The 17,150-nt window shown below is 52.6% G+C and overlaps 3 protein-coding genes across 5 annotated transcripts in view; all 3 read left to right on the forward strand.

Moving 5' to 3' along the window:
- Positions 1 to 1,456, forward strand: part of OTUD5 (OTU deubiquitinase 5) — a 28,249-nt gene extending 26,793 nt beyond the window's left edge. For both annotated transcript variants that reach the window (XM_044911570.1, XM_044911569.1), the window contains exons 8-9: positions 1 to 91; positions 400 to 1,456. The exon at positions 1 to 91 is cut by the window's left edge and continues 22 nt beyond it. In XM_044911570.1, the coding sequence (XP_044767505.1) occupies positions 1 to 91; positions 400 to 521 (213 nt within the window). In that variant the 3' untranslated portion in view covers positions 522 to 1,456. The remainder of the gene's footprint in view (positions 92 to 399) is intronic.
- A 3,170-nt stretch (positions 1,457 to 4,626) lies between these two features.
- PIM2 (Pim-2 proto-oncogene, serine/threonine kinase) lies at positions 4,627 to 9,296 on the forward strand. Its single transcript, XM_021678849.2, has 6 exons — positions 4,627 to 4,687; positions 4,822 to 4,931; positions 5,686 to 5,736; positions 7,437 to 7,809; positions 8,292 to 8,468; positions 8,567 to 9,296. The coding sequence occupies exons 1-6, from the start codon at positions 4,627 to 4,629 to the stop codon at positions 8,728 to 8,730; spliced, it is 936 nt and encodes a 311-aa protein (XP_021534524.1). The 3' UTR covers positions 8,731 to 9,296.
- Positions 9,297 to 11,069: 1,773 nt separating this feature from the next.
- The window catches only part of SLC35A2 (solute carrier family 35 member A2), an 8,948-nt gene continuing 2,867 nt past the window's right edge, over positions 11,070 to 17,150 (forward strand). Inside the window, exons 1-3 of one of the 2 annotated variants that reach the window (XM_021678858.1) lie at positions 11,070 to 11,160; positions 12,708 to 12,890; positions 16,469 to 16,620. In XM_021678858.1, the coding sequence (XP_021534533.1) occupies positions 11,070 to 11,160; positions 12,708 to 12,890; positions 16,469 to 16,620 (426 nt within the window). The remainder of the gene's footprint in view (positions 11,161 to 12,707; positions 12,891 to 16,468; positions 16,621 to 17,150) is intronic. The other variant, XM_044911676.1, reaches the window with a different exon arrangement.

A 17,150-nucleotide genomic window follows, 5' to 3' on the forward strand; every position in this document is an offset into this window, starting at 1 on the left:
GGGGCTGACCGGGCTACTTCCCCCCTCGTGTCCCTCTACCCTGCTCTGGAGTGCCGGGCCCTCATTCAGCAGATGTCCCCCTCCGCCTTTGGTAAGCTTCCTCTGTCTAGGGGCCAGGGACCAGCTGGGAGTTGGGGAGAGATGGAAGAAGCAGCCAGTCCTGAGAGGGGGCTTCTAGAGCCTCGGGCCACCTCCCCAGGAAAAGGGAGGTTTTCAAGCCCAAGGGATATGTCCAGAGGGGATTTGTGTGGGATTTCATAGGCCGGGAGGAGCCTTCTCTATAGAGAAGTGTAGAGGGGCCTGGATGGGATCTCTCCCGAGCCAGGGATCAGCCAAGGGTGAGGAAAAGATGCACTGGGAGTGCTCCATCATCCTTTTGCCCTTCCTCTTGCCCAGCAGGTCTGAACGACTGGGATGATGACGAGATCCTAGCGTCGGTGCTGGCAGTGTCCCAACAGGAATACCTAGACAGTATGAAGAAAAACAAAGTGCACAGAGATCCACCCCCGGACAAGAGTTGATGGAGACCCAGAGACTGGAGACCATCTCCCAACCCCCACCACTCCTGCCCTCCAGTGCCGCCCCACCTTCTTCGGCTTTCTTCCCTCTTGCCTTCTTCCCTCTCTCCCCTCCTTTTGCTCCTCCCCACTTCCCTCTGGCTGGCCCATCCCTGAGCCCCCTCTCATCGCTGCCGCCACCACCACCATCACCCGTCTCTTCGCCAGCTGACGTGCCCTGTTGCCCCCTGCACAGCATCATCCCTGCATTCCACAGGGGACTTGGGCAAGGGTGCCGAAGGTAGGCGAGAGGCACACAGAGACAGAACAACTGGCAGCCAGGCAGCCCCCGAGGAGAGACATTCAGACAGAGGAAAGTTTCCCTGCCCCCCATTCCTTCCAAGATCAGAAATACTTGTCACCCCACCTCCACAATGATGTTGGGGAGGTGGGAGGAAGAAGTGGGAATCCCCCTTCCCAGTACCCCAAGAATGTCTGAGCCTTCAATGTTGAATTTTTTCTTTATTAAAATGTACTTTTATCTTATAAACTCAACCAGTCCAAAATGATGTAGACAACAGCATTGGCTCTGTGAAGGCGGCATCTCTCTGGTTTGGGAGCAGGCAGGCCACGGGGCACAGAGGGGGCACAAAGATGTGGTTGCCGTCTCTAGCCCCCAGCACCGCGGAGGTGGGCAGGGTCTAGGGTACAAGCGGGGGCAGGGGGTAGGTGTCCTGTGGGCTCTGGACAATGAGACTCTGACCTCGCTGCATTCCTACTGCTTCCACGCCACCGCCACCGGTCTCTTTGGAGTCTTGGGGTGGGGGGCACCTTTGAGGATCGTGCCTGCTGCCACCCAGGATTTGAGTGTGGGGAGTGGGAGCAGCCTCAGCAGATGGGGCACCCGGGCCCTGCAGGTGTTGACAAGATCCACCATCTGTAATGTCCTTGGCACAATAAAACCAAATGTCAGTTTCCCCTGAGCGCTTCTGTTCTGTGTGGGCCATGGGGTGGGTGGGCCTCCGGGCAGAGGCGGTGATGGCATATAGGCCTTGGCTTGACCTCTGGGTGCTGCATGCTCTCCAGTAGGTCTGTGTGTGGGCCCAGAGTTTGTTCATCTTTGAATCACTGCTTACTAAGTCAACTTCGGGACCTGTTCCCACCAAGTAAGCTCCATCTTACTGGCACACGTAGCCTGCCCACCCTGTGCCCTGGGGTGTGGTGGGAGCGGAGGACTAAGCTTCAGGGCTGGAACTGAACTTGCAACTTTTCTGCCTGCCTCCTTCCCTATATACGTTTGCTCTTTCCTTGTGATTTTTGATGCAGAAGTGCTTTGGAAAGGCACAACAGATGCTTCGTATCAACGTAAGTTTAGTGGAATCGACTGGAAGGGCCTCCCTGGTTTAACTACGGAATGGTTAAACCCTTTCTTTTTCATGTTCTCAGTCGTCTGACACCCATGCCCCTGCCTTTCCTTGGGGTAAAGCCACAGCAGAGAAGGATGGCAGCCCCCCCGGTCTTGTCAAGAGTGTATTTTGCTGTGCCTCACCAATGGGGCCCCTGTGGAAGGATGCATGCCCAGCGCTGCCGGTGAAGGCATGGCTGGTTGAGTGGCCATCTTGTGGGGTGTCTGTGGAATCCACTGGTCAAGCGTGCACATGTTAGAGAGTTGGTTTGGAACCCACTCTGGCTTTTTCTAGCTTTGTGACCTCGGTCAAATCACAGGCTGAGTTTCAGGGGTCCCACCATGTGTACGACAGGAGTGATTAATGTCTACTACCTCACGCTCTCTCTGGTTGTGAGCATTGAGAGAGAATGCACGTGGTCAAATAATGTCTGATGGCCTGGTGCCTGGCATGTTCTGAGAGCCCAAATGTTAGCAGATAGTATTTATTTACCTTATGTTGAGTTTTTTACACTGTTTGGCCCCTGCCTACCTCTTCTTGCTGCCCTGTCCAATTTCACTGGCCTCTGCCTGGAATTTGCCCTTCCCCCGTCCTGAGCCCCCAACCTTGTCCTTCAAGATGGGTAGAGTGTCCACCTTCAGAGAAGCCCTGTGTGACCCCATCCATATTCTCACCTCTATCCACAGATAATGTCTTTACTCCTTCCCCAATAACTCTGTGATTCACTTCCCGGGCAAGGGCTGTGATGCCTGACTTAATCTGTGTATTTCTAATATCTGCACCCCTGCTGGGGCCTGGCAGGCTTACAGTAGACCCCTAATAAATATTGGATGAATAAGGGAGCGTACATGTGTGTATTTGCTTTTTGGGTGTTGTCTTGTGTGCGTGCGCGTATGTGTGTGTGCGTTTGACTTTGGTGAGTTCAAATCTTCACATGCACCTTGCAGTGTCTAGTGTGTGTGATGAGGGCTTGTTTCCAGGTGTGTCAGATGGTGACTGAGTGTGGGACTCTCTCTCTGACAGTTTATGTCTGTTTCTGAGACAAGTGCATGTCTGCGTGGGTCTGTCTGTGACAGAGCATCTGTGGTTTCTTTCTGATGGGGTGGATGTCCGTTTGTATTCCTGTGACAGATTCTGGGTAGCTATTTCTGGACAGTTTCAGTGACAACGCTGCATGTTTGCTGGTGGGGGGGGCGTGTCTATCCACATCTGTTTTGTGACACTGCCTATCTGTGGCTCTGTCGCATAAATGTCTGCCTTTGGAGCAGTACTTGTGTGTGTCTGGAGCATCTGTGTGTCTTCCTGTGACAGACTCAAGGTCTCTCATTTCTGGGACAGTACAAGTCTTCCTCTGACAGTGCATGTCTGATGGTGCCAGTGTCTTTGTGACAAGTTCTGGTGGTGTGTCTGAGAAGGCATTTCTGTGTCATTGTCACATGGCAATGTCGGTCCATGTGAATCTCTCTGGAGTGCCTGTCTTTCTGTAACAGTGTTTCTCTGGGTGTCATTCCGGGACATAACTGGCAGCATGCCTGCCTGACTGTGGATGTCAGTCTGACAGTAGATGTCTGCATGTGTGTCTAGGACAAGTTTACATGAATGTGTCTGAGTATAGGTTTTGCGTATATCACATGGTACTTCTGTGTCGAGTGCATCTCTGTCTTCCTGCGGCGTGAGGATCGACTATTTTTCCCAAATTTGTGTTGGAGGGTGTTTTACCACCTGTCTGAGCCCTTTCCATCCCTGTCTCTCATTGGGGAAGCATACCCCCAAGCCACCATCACTCTGGCTCGCTAGCAACCCCCCACCACCACCCGAGATCCACTACCCTCTGCCATTCCAGATTCTAGATGTGCTGACTAGGCTCGCGGCCAGACCTAGCCAGGTCTGTCCAGGTTAAGGGCTCCAAAACACCCCACAGGCCTCTGCCTCAGGGCGTGGGAACGCTGTCTCCCGCAGTGGTAGGGGGGTTATCCACCCCTGGAAGCTGGAAAGGTTCTTCCAGGATCCCCGGCTTCAGTTTTGGGGCAGAGGCCGCTGGTCGCCTAGAGGGCTCTGGTCCTGGGTGAGGAGCACTCTTTGGAGACAGGGTCCTGGGTAGCCACAGGCCCCGATTCTTAGAAGCCCGGCCTGGCATTATCTCCGCGCTAATCTCGAAGCAGCGGCTGCAAACCAACTTCCTAGGAAAGGAGGCGGTGCGGTTATTTTTTTAAGTTTATATCTATATATACACATACACACACATATATAAAAACAACCCCGCGCAACAACCAAAACAAATGCGGTTGCTGCAAAGGGATTCCCAGAACCGGTTTCCTCTTCGCGCGCGCGCCCCCCACATTTGCATGCGGGCCCGGCCCCCGCGGAAGATCCGGGCATGTATTTGCATGAGGGGGTACTTGAAGCGTTGAGGGTGGTATGCAAATAAGGATTGGCTCCGATTGGCTGGGGTACAGCAGGTGCCGCGTCCGGATTGATCAAAGCCAAGTGGGCGGGGCTGTCGCCCGGGGCGACTCTCTCGGGAGGCGCGTGCCCCGGCTCAGTAGCGTTGGGGCTGGCGCGCGCGTCGAATCTTAACGTTGCGCTGTTTTGCGGGCGCTTTGGGGCCATCAGCTTCTTTGCCTTCCACCCTGGCGCCCCCAAGTCCTGGCTCCCCAGCCTCGCTACCCCGGGCATCCACGCCCTGCGGGCTCAGCGGGCTCAATCTGCGCAGCACCACCTCCATGTTGACTAAGCCTCTGCAAGGGCTCCCTGTGGCCCCCGTGACCCCCACGCCGCCGCCAGGTGAGCGAGGCTCCCCTACCGCGACTAGGCCGGGCGGGCTGAAGTGGTTGAGGGCGCTGCGGGGGGAGGGGGGAAGGGGTCGCGGCCGGGCTCAGCACGCAGCCACCCTGACTTCCTCGCCTCCGCCTGCGTAGGAGGCAAAGATCGCGAAGCGTTCGAGGCCGAGTACCGACTCGGCCCCCTCCTTGGTAAGGGGGGCTTTGGTACCGTCTTCGCAGGACATCGCGTCACAGACCGACTCCAGGTACCAACCACGAGGGTCTTGGGTGGGTCAGGGGTGGTGTGTGTGTGTGCGTGTGTGTGTGCGTGCGCGCGCGTGTGTGCGTGTGTGTTGTGTGTGCGTGTGGCGGGGGCGGGAGTCCTGAGGCTGGGATGCTGATTGACCAGGGGATGAGCCGACAATGTGTGCGTGGTAGGGTCATGAGGACCAGGATCCGGGTTGGTGGGGGTGCCGGAGCGCGCGCACGTGCGCGCGCTTGTTTGTGTGTGTGGCGATCCAGGTGGGTATGTGGGGGGGGGGGTTTTAGGGCAGGGATGCTGGAGGTCCAGGGAGTGAGACTGAGGAGTGGGGGTCGTGAGGACTCTAGACCCTGGGATCCAGGGGATGTGTATCTGTGTGGGAAGGTGGAGACCCAGAGCTGAGATTTGGGGGATTTCGAGGGCAGATGTCCAGCGTGGAGTCCTTAGGACCAGGACCCCAGTACAGAGTTGGGGTGTCTTGGAGCTGGATGGGAAGATTGAGGGTTTGGGGTATTAGGAAATTCAGAGCCCAGGATCTGGAGTGAGGGGTCCTGAAGCCTGAGAAGAGAGAACCCAGGGCCAAGGATGATGGGAGAGGTGAACTTGGTTCTGGGGACTTGGAGGGCAGGGGAGAAGCTCCAGCTCATTTTGGGTTGTGGTGTAGCGAGGTTGGCACCAGAAAGACTAGGGTGAGGGTCAAGACTGGGAGGGGTGTGGGGGTCGTCTGCTGGCCCCCTCACCTCAGCTCTCTTCTCCAGGTGGCCATCAAAGTGATCCCCCGGAATCGTGTGCTGGGCTGGTCCCCCTTGGTGAGTATCTTTGGAGTCCCTGACCTGGCGACGCCATCTCTGAAAGATGGACTCTACCCCTTGCCTTTCTCGGGCTTGTATGATTCCCTGGGCCCTGTAACGGTGAGGAGAACACTCCTACCAGCCTGTGTTTACTCCCCTGTGGTGACATCCACACCTCCATACAGTTCTGACTCACCCCAGCTCCCCTAGGGCCCTGGATTCTCCCCCTCCAACCCTCCTTTCTCCTCCTCCCTCCAAACACTGCCTCAGGGGCTGCCCGCAGGGCATGCTGGTGGGGAAAGAGGGGCATAGGTCACTGGTTGCCATGGTGACGGTGGCTGCTTCTCTTCGGCCGTTAGAGCGCTAACGGACAACAGGGCGGGTCTGGGCAAGTTGTAGGTGTGGGAGCGCCCCCTGGAGGACTCTGGGGGAGACTGCGCCTGCGCAGGCTGTGGGACCCGGAGGGAGAAGTTGCGCCTGCGCAGTAGCGAAATTTTCATCACCGTGAGAAAACCTGTCTGCGGCTGTGCTAGTCAGCGGACTGGCCGGGAGAGGGCCCCACCTCAGGCAGGAAGGCGGATTCTGGCTGTCCATGAGCCCACACCGGGCTTCTAGCGTGGGGCGGCTTCTGTGGCCAAGCATTTATGCCTTTTATTGAGCACTGTGTGTCTCAGGCTTTGCTTCATCATCAAAGTTTACTGTGTTCCAAGTCCCACTGAGTACTTGAGTTCAACACAGTTCTAGATGTTTAGTGACAGACAAAACATCACATAATATTATTGAGTTCTTACTTTGTTCCTTTGCAATTAATCACTTTCAGCTACTTAACAAATGTATATTGAGCACCTACTATGTGCCAGGCATAATTTTAGGCATTTGGCAAAATATCACATTTATTGAGAGCTCATTTTGTGCCAGGTCTTTTTCTACTAATTGCTTTTACCTATTTAATAAATATGTATTAAGCCCTACCCTGTTACCAGGCACTGTTATAGTCAATGAACAAAACAGACAAACCATTATACAATAACAGTATTTATTGCGTGCTAACTCTGTGCCAGACTGTGCTATAAAGTGCTTTCAACTATTTAACACATTTATTGAGCACCCACTGTATGTAAGGCACTGTTCTAATCTGTTCTGAGATGCCAGTGAACAAAAGATACACTATTACATAATAGTGTTCATCAATTGCTTCTTCAGCAGAAGGTCTTTTTTTAAAAAGATTTTATTCATTTCAGAGACAGCATGAGTGCATGCGCACGCGAGAGTGGGGGGGAGGGGCAGAGAGAGAGAGAGAGCATCTCAAGCAGACTCCCTCCTGGCTGAGCATGGAGCCCGACGTGGGGCTTGATCCCACGACCCATGAGATCAGGACCTGAGCTGAAACCCAGAGTCGGATGCTCAACCGACTGAGCCACCTAGGTGCCTCAAGAAGGCCTTTTTTTTTTTCCTTAAACGGACTTTCATTTACTGAAATATTCACTGAGCTCCTATAATATGCCAGATGTGTATAGGCTTTTGGCTCAAACCACTGTTTCAGTGGCTGTGTTTGAGCCCTTAAGATGAGGAAACTGAGGCTCAGGGACGGAAGTGGGTTGCTGAAGGCCACACAGTCAGGAGGCTGAGGGGCTATGATTTAAGTTCAGGCGAGAAGTCAGCCTCAGAGCTGCTGGCCTGACGTCTTTGTTCTCTTTTCTCTCCCCCTCCCCCCACAGTCAGACTCAGCCACATGCCCACTAGAAGTCGCACTGCTATGGAAGGTGGGTGCAGGCGGTGGGCACCCTGGTGTGATCCGCCTGCTTGACTGGTTTGAGACACCAGAAGGCTTCATGCTGGTCCTCGAACGGCCGTTGCCTGCCCAGGATCTCTTTGACTACATCACAGAGCAGGGCCCATTAGGCGAGGGCCGGAGCCGCTGCCTGTTTGCCCAGGTAGTGGCAGCGGTTCGGCACTGCCACGCTCGTGGAGTTGTCCATCGTGACATCAAGGATGAGAACATCCTGATGGATCTCCGCCGGGGCTGTGCCAAACTCATTGATTTTGGTTCCGGTGCCCTGCTTCATGATGAACCCTATACTGATTTTGATGGTAAGTCTTCGCTAAATCTCAATGGGGGTGGGTTACCTTTTATCGTTATAGTCCCCTGATCTTTGACCTCTAGGCTGTGGTGGTCTGTGCTCCTTGATCTATATTGCACCTTTATAAGGTTCTTGAGTTTTAATACTGGGGACTCTCAAGCCTTGTCCTCTGCTAAAGTCCATCTTCTGACAGTGCCCAGACCTGGTGAGGGGATTGTGTTATTATCCTGAGTATTCCTTTTCTGTCTGGTAAAGGGATCCTCCTGTTACTTTTAAGTGCTTTTATTCTGTTGAGGCCACTCTGCTGTTACCTTAACTGTTCTTTTTCTGATGATGAGACTCTGCTGTTATATTTAAAGAACTCTTCTCGTTAGGGGACCCTACTCAGGTAGTGTGTTCTCTTAATTCTGGTGAGGGGACCATACTTCCTGGGGAGGGGATGTGGGAGAACGGCATTATCCGAGAGTGGTCTAATCTCTGGCTTATGTGCAGGGACAAGGGTGTACAGCCCCCCAGAGTGGATCTCTCGTCACCAGTACCACGCACTCCCAGCCACTGTCTGGTCGCTGGGTATCCTCCTCTATGACATGGTGTGTGGGGACATTCCCTTCGAGAGGGACCAAGAGATTCTGGAGGCTGAGCTCCACTTCCCTGCCCATGTGTCCCCAGGTGAGGCCTTCACCAGTCCTAGCTCAGTGGACTCCATCCTACCCAGGGACTAGTGTCCCCAATTGACTGCTAATCTTCTGTGTGCTTCTGATCTGCAGACTGCTGTGCCCTAATCCGCCGGTGCCTGGCCCCCAAACCCTCTGCCCGACCCTCACTGGAGGAGATACTGCTGGACCCCTGGATGCAGACACCAGCTGAGGATGCACCCCTGAATGCCCCCAAGGGGGGTCCTACCCCTTTGGCCTGGTCCCTGCTGCCCTAGTCCTAGCCAGGCCCCCGCTAGTTGGAATAGCCGTCCCATGGCATGCCACAGGGATAGATGGACATCTGTTGACCTGGTTATACAGGTCATTAAAAATCCAGTGTTACTAGGGTCAGAGATTGGGGATCAGGGGTCAAGAGACATAAGCGAAGTCTGCCCACTCCCCATCCCAATCCTGCTAAGGAGCCTTCCTCCCAGAACTTATGGTCTCTTATTCTGGAGGGCGGGGGGAACTTCCTTATTTCTCATTTTGCTAAGGGTGTTTATTTGGTTGAAGTTCCTTCCATTCTGAGCCCCAGGACTCTTATTCTGATGAGTTGTAACCCCTACACTGGCACCTCCTGCTACCACCACACACACTTAGTTCAAATGCTCTCACTTGGGCAAGGGTGCTTTCCTTCCAATGCCCCAGCAGCTCTTATTTTAGCAAAAGGACCCTTTTTCCTAGCCCAGGGTCCTATATTCAGTCAAGCTGCTTGCCTACCTCAGCCCAGGGTTGCTTATTCTGGGGGAGGTAATGCCCTATTGTTATCCCAAGACTTTTTTTTTTAATTATTTTTTATTATTATTATTTTATTTTTATTTTTTGGTGAGGGGACCCTACTCTGTTATCCCAAGTGCTCTTATTCTGGTGAGGAGAACCCTACTTCCATGATTTGGGAAGGAATGGGAGATGGACACCACCAGAGTCCGCTAGGATGGGGTGGATGGTTTTTTGGGGGATGGGGTGGGGGAAATCATTCTTGTTGTTTGTTCTCCTGGGGCCCCCCCCTCCATCTTTTTCGGATTCTTGCTGCCTCCTTCTGAGCCAGGATTGTCCAGTTGCTGAAATGTAAATACTTATGTATTGGTGGGAGGGGAGCTCCAACTGTGTCCTCCTCTTCCTTCTCCCCCTGCCTGGATTATTTAAAAAAGCCATGTGTGGAAACCCACTATTTAATAAATGTTATAGAATCAGAAGTGACTGGCCATTTATAGATGAAGCAAGGAAACACACTATTTGATAAATATAATAGAATCAGAAGCAACTGGCCATTTGTAGATGCAGTGAGGCAATGATGGAGCATTTACTGTATGCTGAGCCAAGAGGGAGGTGGGCTGGATCGCTCCTCTGCTCTCGGAAAGCTTTAGCCCTGTGATATTGTCCTAAAGCTCTTTTATGGGTTCGTCTATGCAGGATCACAAAGAAAAACTTGATTTCCCCCATTCCAGCTCTTACGTAGCTCCCAGGATGTGCAGAAGGGCTCCGTTGGAGATACTATAGACACTGAAGATGTTTGGGACATATCCCCAGTCAGAGGGCTTGCTCGGCCAGAGAAAAATGTCTCCCCCAACCCCGTTGGAGGAAATAAAGCTCTTCTCCCATGGGAGAAAAGGCCTTTCAGGGCACGGGGTGAGGGAGGGGCCGGGGTTGGGCACTGACGGAAACCTTCCCAGCCCTTCCATGTTTCCTAATAACATCCAGGGTGTAAGTCACGCCTACTTACCTTTGGCCCTTACCTTTTTTCACCTCTCCCTTGCTCTCTTGCTCATCCCTCTCATCTCTCATTCCTCACCTCCTGACGTACCCACCCTAACCTCAGCTGTACCCTCTCTTGCCCCGCTTTCACAAAGCTAACCTGGAAGCCTCTCATCTGGTGGCTTACCTGGCCCCTTCGTACTTCTTTCCCTCCTCAATAGGGACTCGCTTAACCTCCCTACTCTCAGTCTCACCTCTCCAGCACCTTCTCATTCGTGTGGGCCAACTGCTCCGCTTTTAACAGCTAGGTTACCAGCCTGACCCTCGCCTGCCCCGCCCCCGCCCCCGCCCCCGCCCCCGCCCCCGCCCCAGTCTCCTTTACCTCCCAGACGCCTGCGGGCTCTCCAGGGGGCGGGGCCTCGCCGGGAGGTGGGGGTAAAGAGGAACTTCAGTCCAATCACGAAGGTACCCAGGAGTTTGGGTGCGGAAAGGGCGGGATCATCTGTAGAAGGTGCCAATGAAGAGCCGAGATAGAAGAGGATCAGCTGAACCAATTAGACAAGGACACACGATGGGCGGGTGATCTGGAAAGCGGGATCAATGAAGACGAGGGCGGGTCTAGTAACGTCAATGAACCAATGAGGCTCTGTGGAGACAGCAAGAGGCTGAGTCGGCCGCGTGTTGGGTCTCCCCATCCTGACCGAATCTGGAAATCCCAAGGCTGCGGTCTTAGGTTCACTGTCCGGGAGCAGACCGGGAAAGCCGCGGCTCTGGCCAGCCCCTCACTCGCTCCAACCCCACCCCGGAGGCCCGGAAGCGGAAGTGACGGACACGGAAGTGCCCTGCTGTTGCCGAGGGGATGGACCAGGCAGATGCCAACATGGCAGCGGTTGGGTCTGGCGGTTCCACCGCGGCGGCTGGGCCAGGGGCGGTCTCCGCGGGGGCGCTGGAGCCTGGAACCGCGAATGCGGGTGAGACAGGCCGTGGCCGAGCAGACGGCGGCCGGGCGAGGGTCGGGATCGCTTGAGGGGGGTCAGGAAGTTTCCTCCCTCAAGCGAGAGGGAGCATCCCGTATGGACCAACCTATGTGTGTGTGGCGGGGGGTGGGGGAGGGAGGACGGAACGGCCCACTGTGAGTGTGTTGGAAGGCGGGGAAGAGACCATTCTGAGGGTGATGGGGGTCCCCTTCCGCATATGGAGAGTGGAGATCATTCTGAGTCTGGGGGGTTATTGCCTCTGGGGGAGGCTAAGACCATTCTGAGTGTGTGGGGGGTCCGTCTTTAGAGAAGGGAGAGAGCATTCTGAGGGTGGGAAAGTTCTTCCTTATAGAAGAGAGAGGCTGTTCTGAGGGTGGTGGTTTCTTCCTTATAAAGGAATAGGGGGTATTGTGAGTTAGGGTGGGGCGGGTCCTTCCTTACCCGACTTAGAGGGTCCATTTTGAGGATTAGAATGTCCGTTATAAGGAGATAGGACCGTCCTGGGGGTCCCTTCCTCATGGTGGTAGAGTTCATTGTATGTTGGAGTGGGAGGGTCCTTCCTTACATGGCAGAGAAAAGACGTTCTAAGGGTGCAGGGCCCTTCTTTATAGCGGGGAGAGTTCGTTGTGAGTGTGAGTAGAACAAGGAATGATTCCTTGGCTGGAGGTAGGGAAGGTGCGGTGGTGGGAGGATGACTGGACCATGTGAAGTATAGGGAAATATTTCCTTATGTCCTCGAGGGAAGCAGACCATTCTTGGTGCAGTAACCATTTATTATACGGGGTTCAATCCTAGGGACTGTAGAGGAGTTATTTCTTAAGTTTGTGAAACCATTCTGTGTCAGAGGGACTCTGGTGGTCACAGAAGGTAGGAGTTGGAGAGACCATTCTTAGTGTGAGGGGATGGACTAATACCTTAGATGGGAGAGAGTCCGTTCTTTAGGGGGTGGACATGCCTTATATAGTGGTTTCATTCCCTGTATTGAGGTATCATTCTTTACGTAGGACAACCCCTCATTAAATAGAAGCATCATTTCATATAAATCTTCGGTTTGCTCACCCACATAATGGAATCCTTGTAGCTCACTCAGAGATCAGAGCAACATAGGGGTCTGCTGATGTAATCCACATAAATCCTTTACCCCAGTGATAGGTAGTTGGTTAGCACTCAATAAATGTTGAGAATGTGGTTGGTATTCTGTCTTGGGGTGAGTTGCTTCACACACACAGGAGGGAGAGAGGGGGCCGAGTGTGTCCCGGCACCTGCTCCAGCCATTTCCTGATACCTCGGTAAGGATTCCGGGTATGGGCTGGACAGGGTGAGGCCCACTTCCTCCTTTGTGGCTCTTCCTGCCTGTTGAGGCAGTAGAAGTAGCTGGGAGTCAGACCCTCCTTGGAGTCAGGACAAGGAGGCAGAGGGAGGAAGTGGCAGTGGCTAGGAGGGTCCTGGTTAAGAAAGGAGTGAGGGGGAAGGTGGTGGTGTGGCTGTGCCCCAGCAGCTTCTGACCCCTTCTTCCGCCTTGCTCATTCCATTTCCCACAGCTCACCGGCGCCTCAAATACATATCCCTAGCCGTGCTGGTGGTCCAGAATGCCTCCCTCATCCTCAGCATCCGCTACGCCCGCACACTGCCTGGGGACCGCTTCTTTGCCACCACTGCTGTGGTCATGGCCGAAGTGCTCAAAGGTCTCACCTGCCTGCTGCTGCTCTTCGCACAGAAGAGGGGTATGAGCCAGCAAGGGAGCATGCACTGGGGGCAGTGACGGGACTGGGCATGGGCGCGCGCGGGCATGTACACCCAGGCCCACATGGAGGGTTTGCTGGGGGAATAGCACTGTATCACTGTGTCTGCAACCACCTGGGGAGTGTGTAAGTGCAGCTAATCTGCCTGGTCCCTCCAGCTATGAGTAGCCGCAGCCACACTCTTAAACCCCTAATGCCTTGGAAGCTGGCATGTGTGGACTGTAGGAGTGAGATAGTCTGTGCCCATAAGGTAGCAGGTGACCCTTACAGGGTGGTTCGTTTATTTCCCTTTAACTTTGCATTATGGATCATTTTAAGCATATACAAACCCGGAGAGAATAACAAAATAATAAAATGTTCGTGTACCCATCACCCAGATTCATCAGTTGTCAACTCATGGCCCCTCTGCCATTAAACAGCATCAGTGATTATCCACTCACTGCCAATCTACATGTCTGCCTACCTACTCACTCTCTGCCTTATTATACTGCAGTGTGTCCCACATGAAGTAAGTAGTGTTTTGAAGTAACCCCGCCCCCCACCTTACTATCTGAAATAAGTATTTTGGTACATTAAAAAAAATAATTGCAATATCTAAAAATCATACATCAAAAAATGAACCATAATTTTTTAAAGTTAATAAAATAATCAAATATCCAGTCAAGTGTTCACACTTACAATGGTTTCTCAAATATCATAAAAGTTTTTAAGAATTTGTTTCAATCAGGTTTATATAAGGTCAGTGCCTTGCAATTGGTTGATGTCTTCTAGGTCTGTTAACCTCAAGGTTCTCCTCCAGCTCTTTGTGATCTGCAGTTAATTTCTTGAAGAGAGCAGGTCGTTTGTCTTGGAGACTTTGGACAGCCTGGATTTTGCTGGCTGCCTCCTTGTGGTATCATTTAACATGTTCTACCCTCTGTATTTCCTAGAAGTTGGATTTATCTACTAATTTAAACACCTCCCTAAAGGCCTGCTTTAAAACGTTGCCACCAATTGTTTCTCTATAAAGGCCTTGCCGGGGCGCCCAGGTGGCTCAGTCAGTTAAGCATCTGACTCTTGATTTCAGCTCAAGTCATGAGATCAAGCCCCGCATTGGGCTCTGTGCTCAGCAGTGGGGAGTTGCCTTGAGATTTTCTCCCTTTCCCTCTGCCCCTCCCCCTGCTCGTGTGCACGCACACTCTAGTAAGTAAATAAAGCTTTAAAAAAATAAAGGCCTTGCCTGTGTAAAGGATACAGATGTATGTTCCAGCTCTGCTCTCAGTATTTACACTGAAGAAAACAATCTTGCCCACTCATTAGCGCCAGGGCCCTGGGAGGCAGCAGTTTGGGAACCCACCTGTTCTGTTCTTTTTTTTTTTAAGTTGAAGTATAGTTGACATACACAGTTAACCCTTGAACAACACGGGTTTGAGCTGTGCAGGCCCACTTAGATGCAGATTTCTTTTTTCTAACAAATATAGTATTGAAAATGTATTTTCCTTATGATTTTCTTTTCTCTAGTTTACTTTAATGTAAGAATACAGTATATAATACATATAACATAGAAAATGTTCTATGTTCTCAGTAAGACTTCCAGCCAACAGTAGGCTATTAGGAGTTAAGTTTGGGGGTTCAGGGAATCAAAAATTCTATGCAGATTTTTAACTGTGTGGGGGGTTGGTGCCCCAACTCCTGTGCTGTTCACTGGTCAACTGTAATGTTATCTTAGTTTCAGGTGTACAACATACTGATTCAACAATTCTCTACATTACATAGTGCTCACCATGATAAGCGCAGTCACCATCTGTCACCATACAAAGTTATTACCGTATTATTGGCTGTATTCCCTGTGCTGTACTTTTTTTTTTTTTTAAAGATTTTATTTATTTATTTGACAGAGAGAGACACAGAGAGAGAGGGAATACAAGCAGGGGGAATAGGAGAGGGAGAAGCAGGCTTCCCGCGGAGCAGGGAGCCCGACGCGGGGCTCGATCCCAGGACCCTGGGATCATGACCTGAGCCGAAGGCAGACGCTTAACGACTGAGCCACCCAGGCGCCCCTCCCTGTGCTGTACTTTTCATCCCTGTGACTTACGTATTTTTATAACTGGAACTTTGTACCTTGTAATCCCCTTCACCTATTTCGCCCTTCTCCCACTCCCCTCCCCTTCAGCAACTACCAGTTCTCTAGGAGTCTATGAGTCTGTGTCTGTTTTTGTTGTTTGTTTGTTTTGTTTTTTAGATTCCAGGAGTCAGTGAAATCATTTGTCTTTCTTGGTCTAACTTCTTTCACTTGGCATAATGCCCTCAAGGTCCATCATCTGCTCTGTCCTCCCCCCCCCCCCCCCCCCCCCCTCTGCTCTGTTCTCAGTTGATTGTGAGACACTTCAGGTGCTCACTGTGGCAGGCCCTGCCCTGGCCATGGAGGTGACTGTGCTAGCTGGGCAGGCTGCATCCTGCCCTTGGGGGGGCTGATATTTTAAATGGGGAGAAACAAAGAGCCACAGCCTTAACCGCAGGCCTTCGCCTCAGATCTACAATTTCAACCCCTCCCCCATGTTTTTTTTTCCCTTAAATCAGTTTTGTGGTAAAACTTGGCCTGCCGCGATGTAGGGCTATTTGTATATCTGTGGTTTTTTTTTTTTTATTTTTCTCATTTGGTGTGAACATTTACACAAGTCGCCGCAGAGATACGAGTATGTGTGGTTATGGTGCGCAGCCCCCTGTGTGTGGGCATGTTACGTAAAGGATGTGCTCGATCTACCATGTTACTTTTCTGATGCCTGGAAAATGTCCAACACCCAAACCCCTGGGCCCAGAGAATTGGGGCTAGGGGTTCGAGATTGGTAATTACTCCCGGGATTGAGGCCGTGACGGGCCAGGATGGGGTTTTGCGAACGAGCCCTCAGCACGAGGTCCCTGTGATAACCTTGTGCAGAGTTGTGGGGGTTTTCACAGAGAAGGTGAACTGCAAAAAAGTGTGGTGAGCTTTGCAGAGGCCTTAACTCTCCAGGAAGGTGTTCTCGTGTATTGGTGGGAGCAGGTCCCAACCAGACTTGGCTGCTGACTAGTCCAGCTTCCACTCTTCCCTGTGGCGAGGGCGGCTACATCAGTGTGTCACTGTGTCATTGTGTCTGGCGGACAGAGTGGGAGATGGCCCCTGCCCTCAGGCAGCTCGAGGGCCAGTAAGGAGCTAGGAGGAGTGTCAAAGTCGAGTCTCAAACGTCCCCTCTGGTCAGCAGCCTTGCATTCATACTCCTAAGGCCTCTACTTCACAAGCTAGTTCATGCTGACGATTTCATTGGTTAGACGGGTATTGAGTGCTTGCCCTGAATGTAAGCTGAGTGAATACGGTCTGTGAGCCTCAGCCGCAGAGCTAAGGACGATTTTTTTGTGTCCATGAAACTGGTAGCCAAGAGGACTGCTGGAGATGTGGGGAAACTGAGAGCACAGGCCTCATTCGAGCCCTCAGGAAGTCAGAGCATGGTGGGGAGACACAGGACCGGGCCCAGTCCTGGCCCTCAGAGGATCTTCAGTGCTAAAGAGGGCTGTCCTCCACCCCACCCCCCAATACACCCCAGGTAACGTGAAACACCTGGCGCTCTTCCTCCACGAGGCTGTCCTGGTGCAGTATGTGGACACACTCAAGCTCGCGGTGCCCTCTCTCATCTACACCTTGCAGAATAACCTCCAGTATGTTGCCATCTCCAACCTGCCGGCTGCCACTTTCCAGGTGAGCCCCATGCCCACTGTGGCCTCAGAGGGGTCAGCTGGGGTCAGGGAGGTAGGAGGCTGACGAGGGAGGGCTGCAGAGAGCTGGGGCTGTGTGTCACCTTTGAAATGTCCTTGGCTCTCCCTCGACCTCACTTTCTTCATCTGTGAGAATTGGGAATGGGATTGCCTCCTCACCAGGATGCTGGGACGGCTGAAAGAAATAATAATACCCGGGAAGATCCCTTGGTTGGCAATAGGTGGGCCTTTGGCTGTTTGCAGGCAGCCTTGGAAAACGGTTAAAGAGCCTGGATTCTGGGGCCAGGCTCCCTGGGTCCAAATCCCACCTCTGCTACTTCCCAGCTGGGTGATCTCTGGCAAGTCAGTTCACCTCTCTGTGCTTTAGTTTCCCCATCTTCCCATCGGACGTTACAATAGCGCCCACTTCATCTGCGCGAGCCCTGAAAGAATAGATTCATGTGCTGTGCTCAGAGCCACCCTAGCACACAGCGGACACTGTGTCAATGTTTGCCGACGGTATCATCGTGGCTG

Source organism: Neomonachus schauinslandi, chromosome X (genome assembly GCF_002201575.2).
Source record: "Neomonachus schauinslandi chromosome X, ASM220157v2, whole genome shotgun sequence".
Lineage (NCBI taxonomy): Eukaryota > Metazoa > Chordata > Mammalia > Carnivora > Phocidae > Neomonachus > Neomonachus schauinslandi.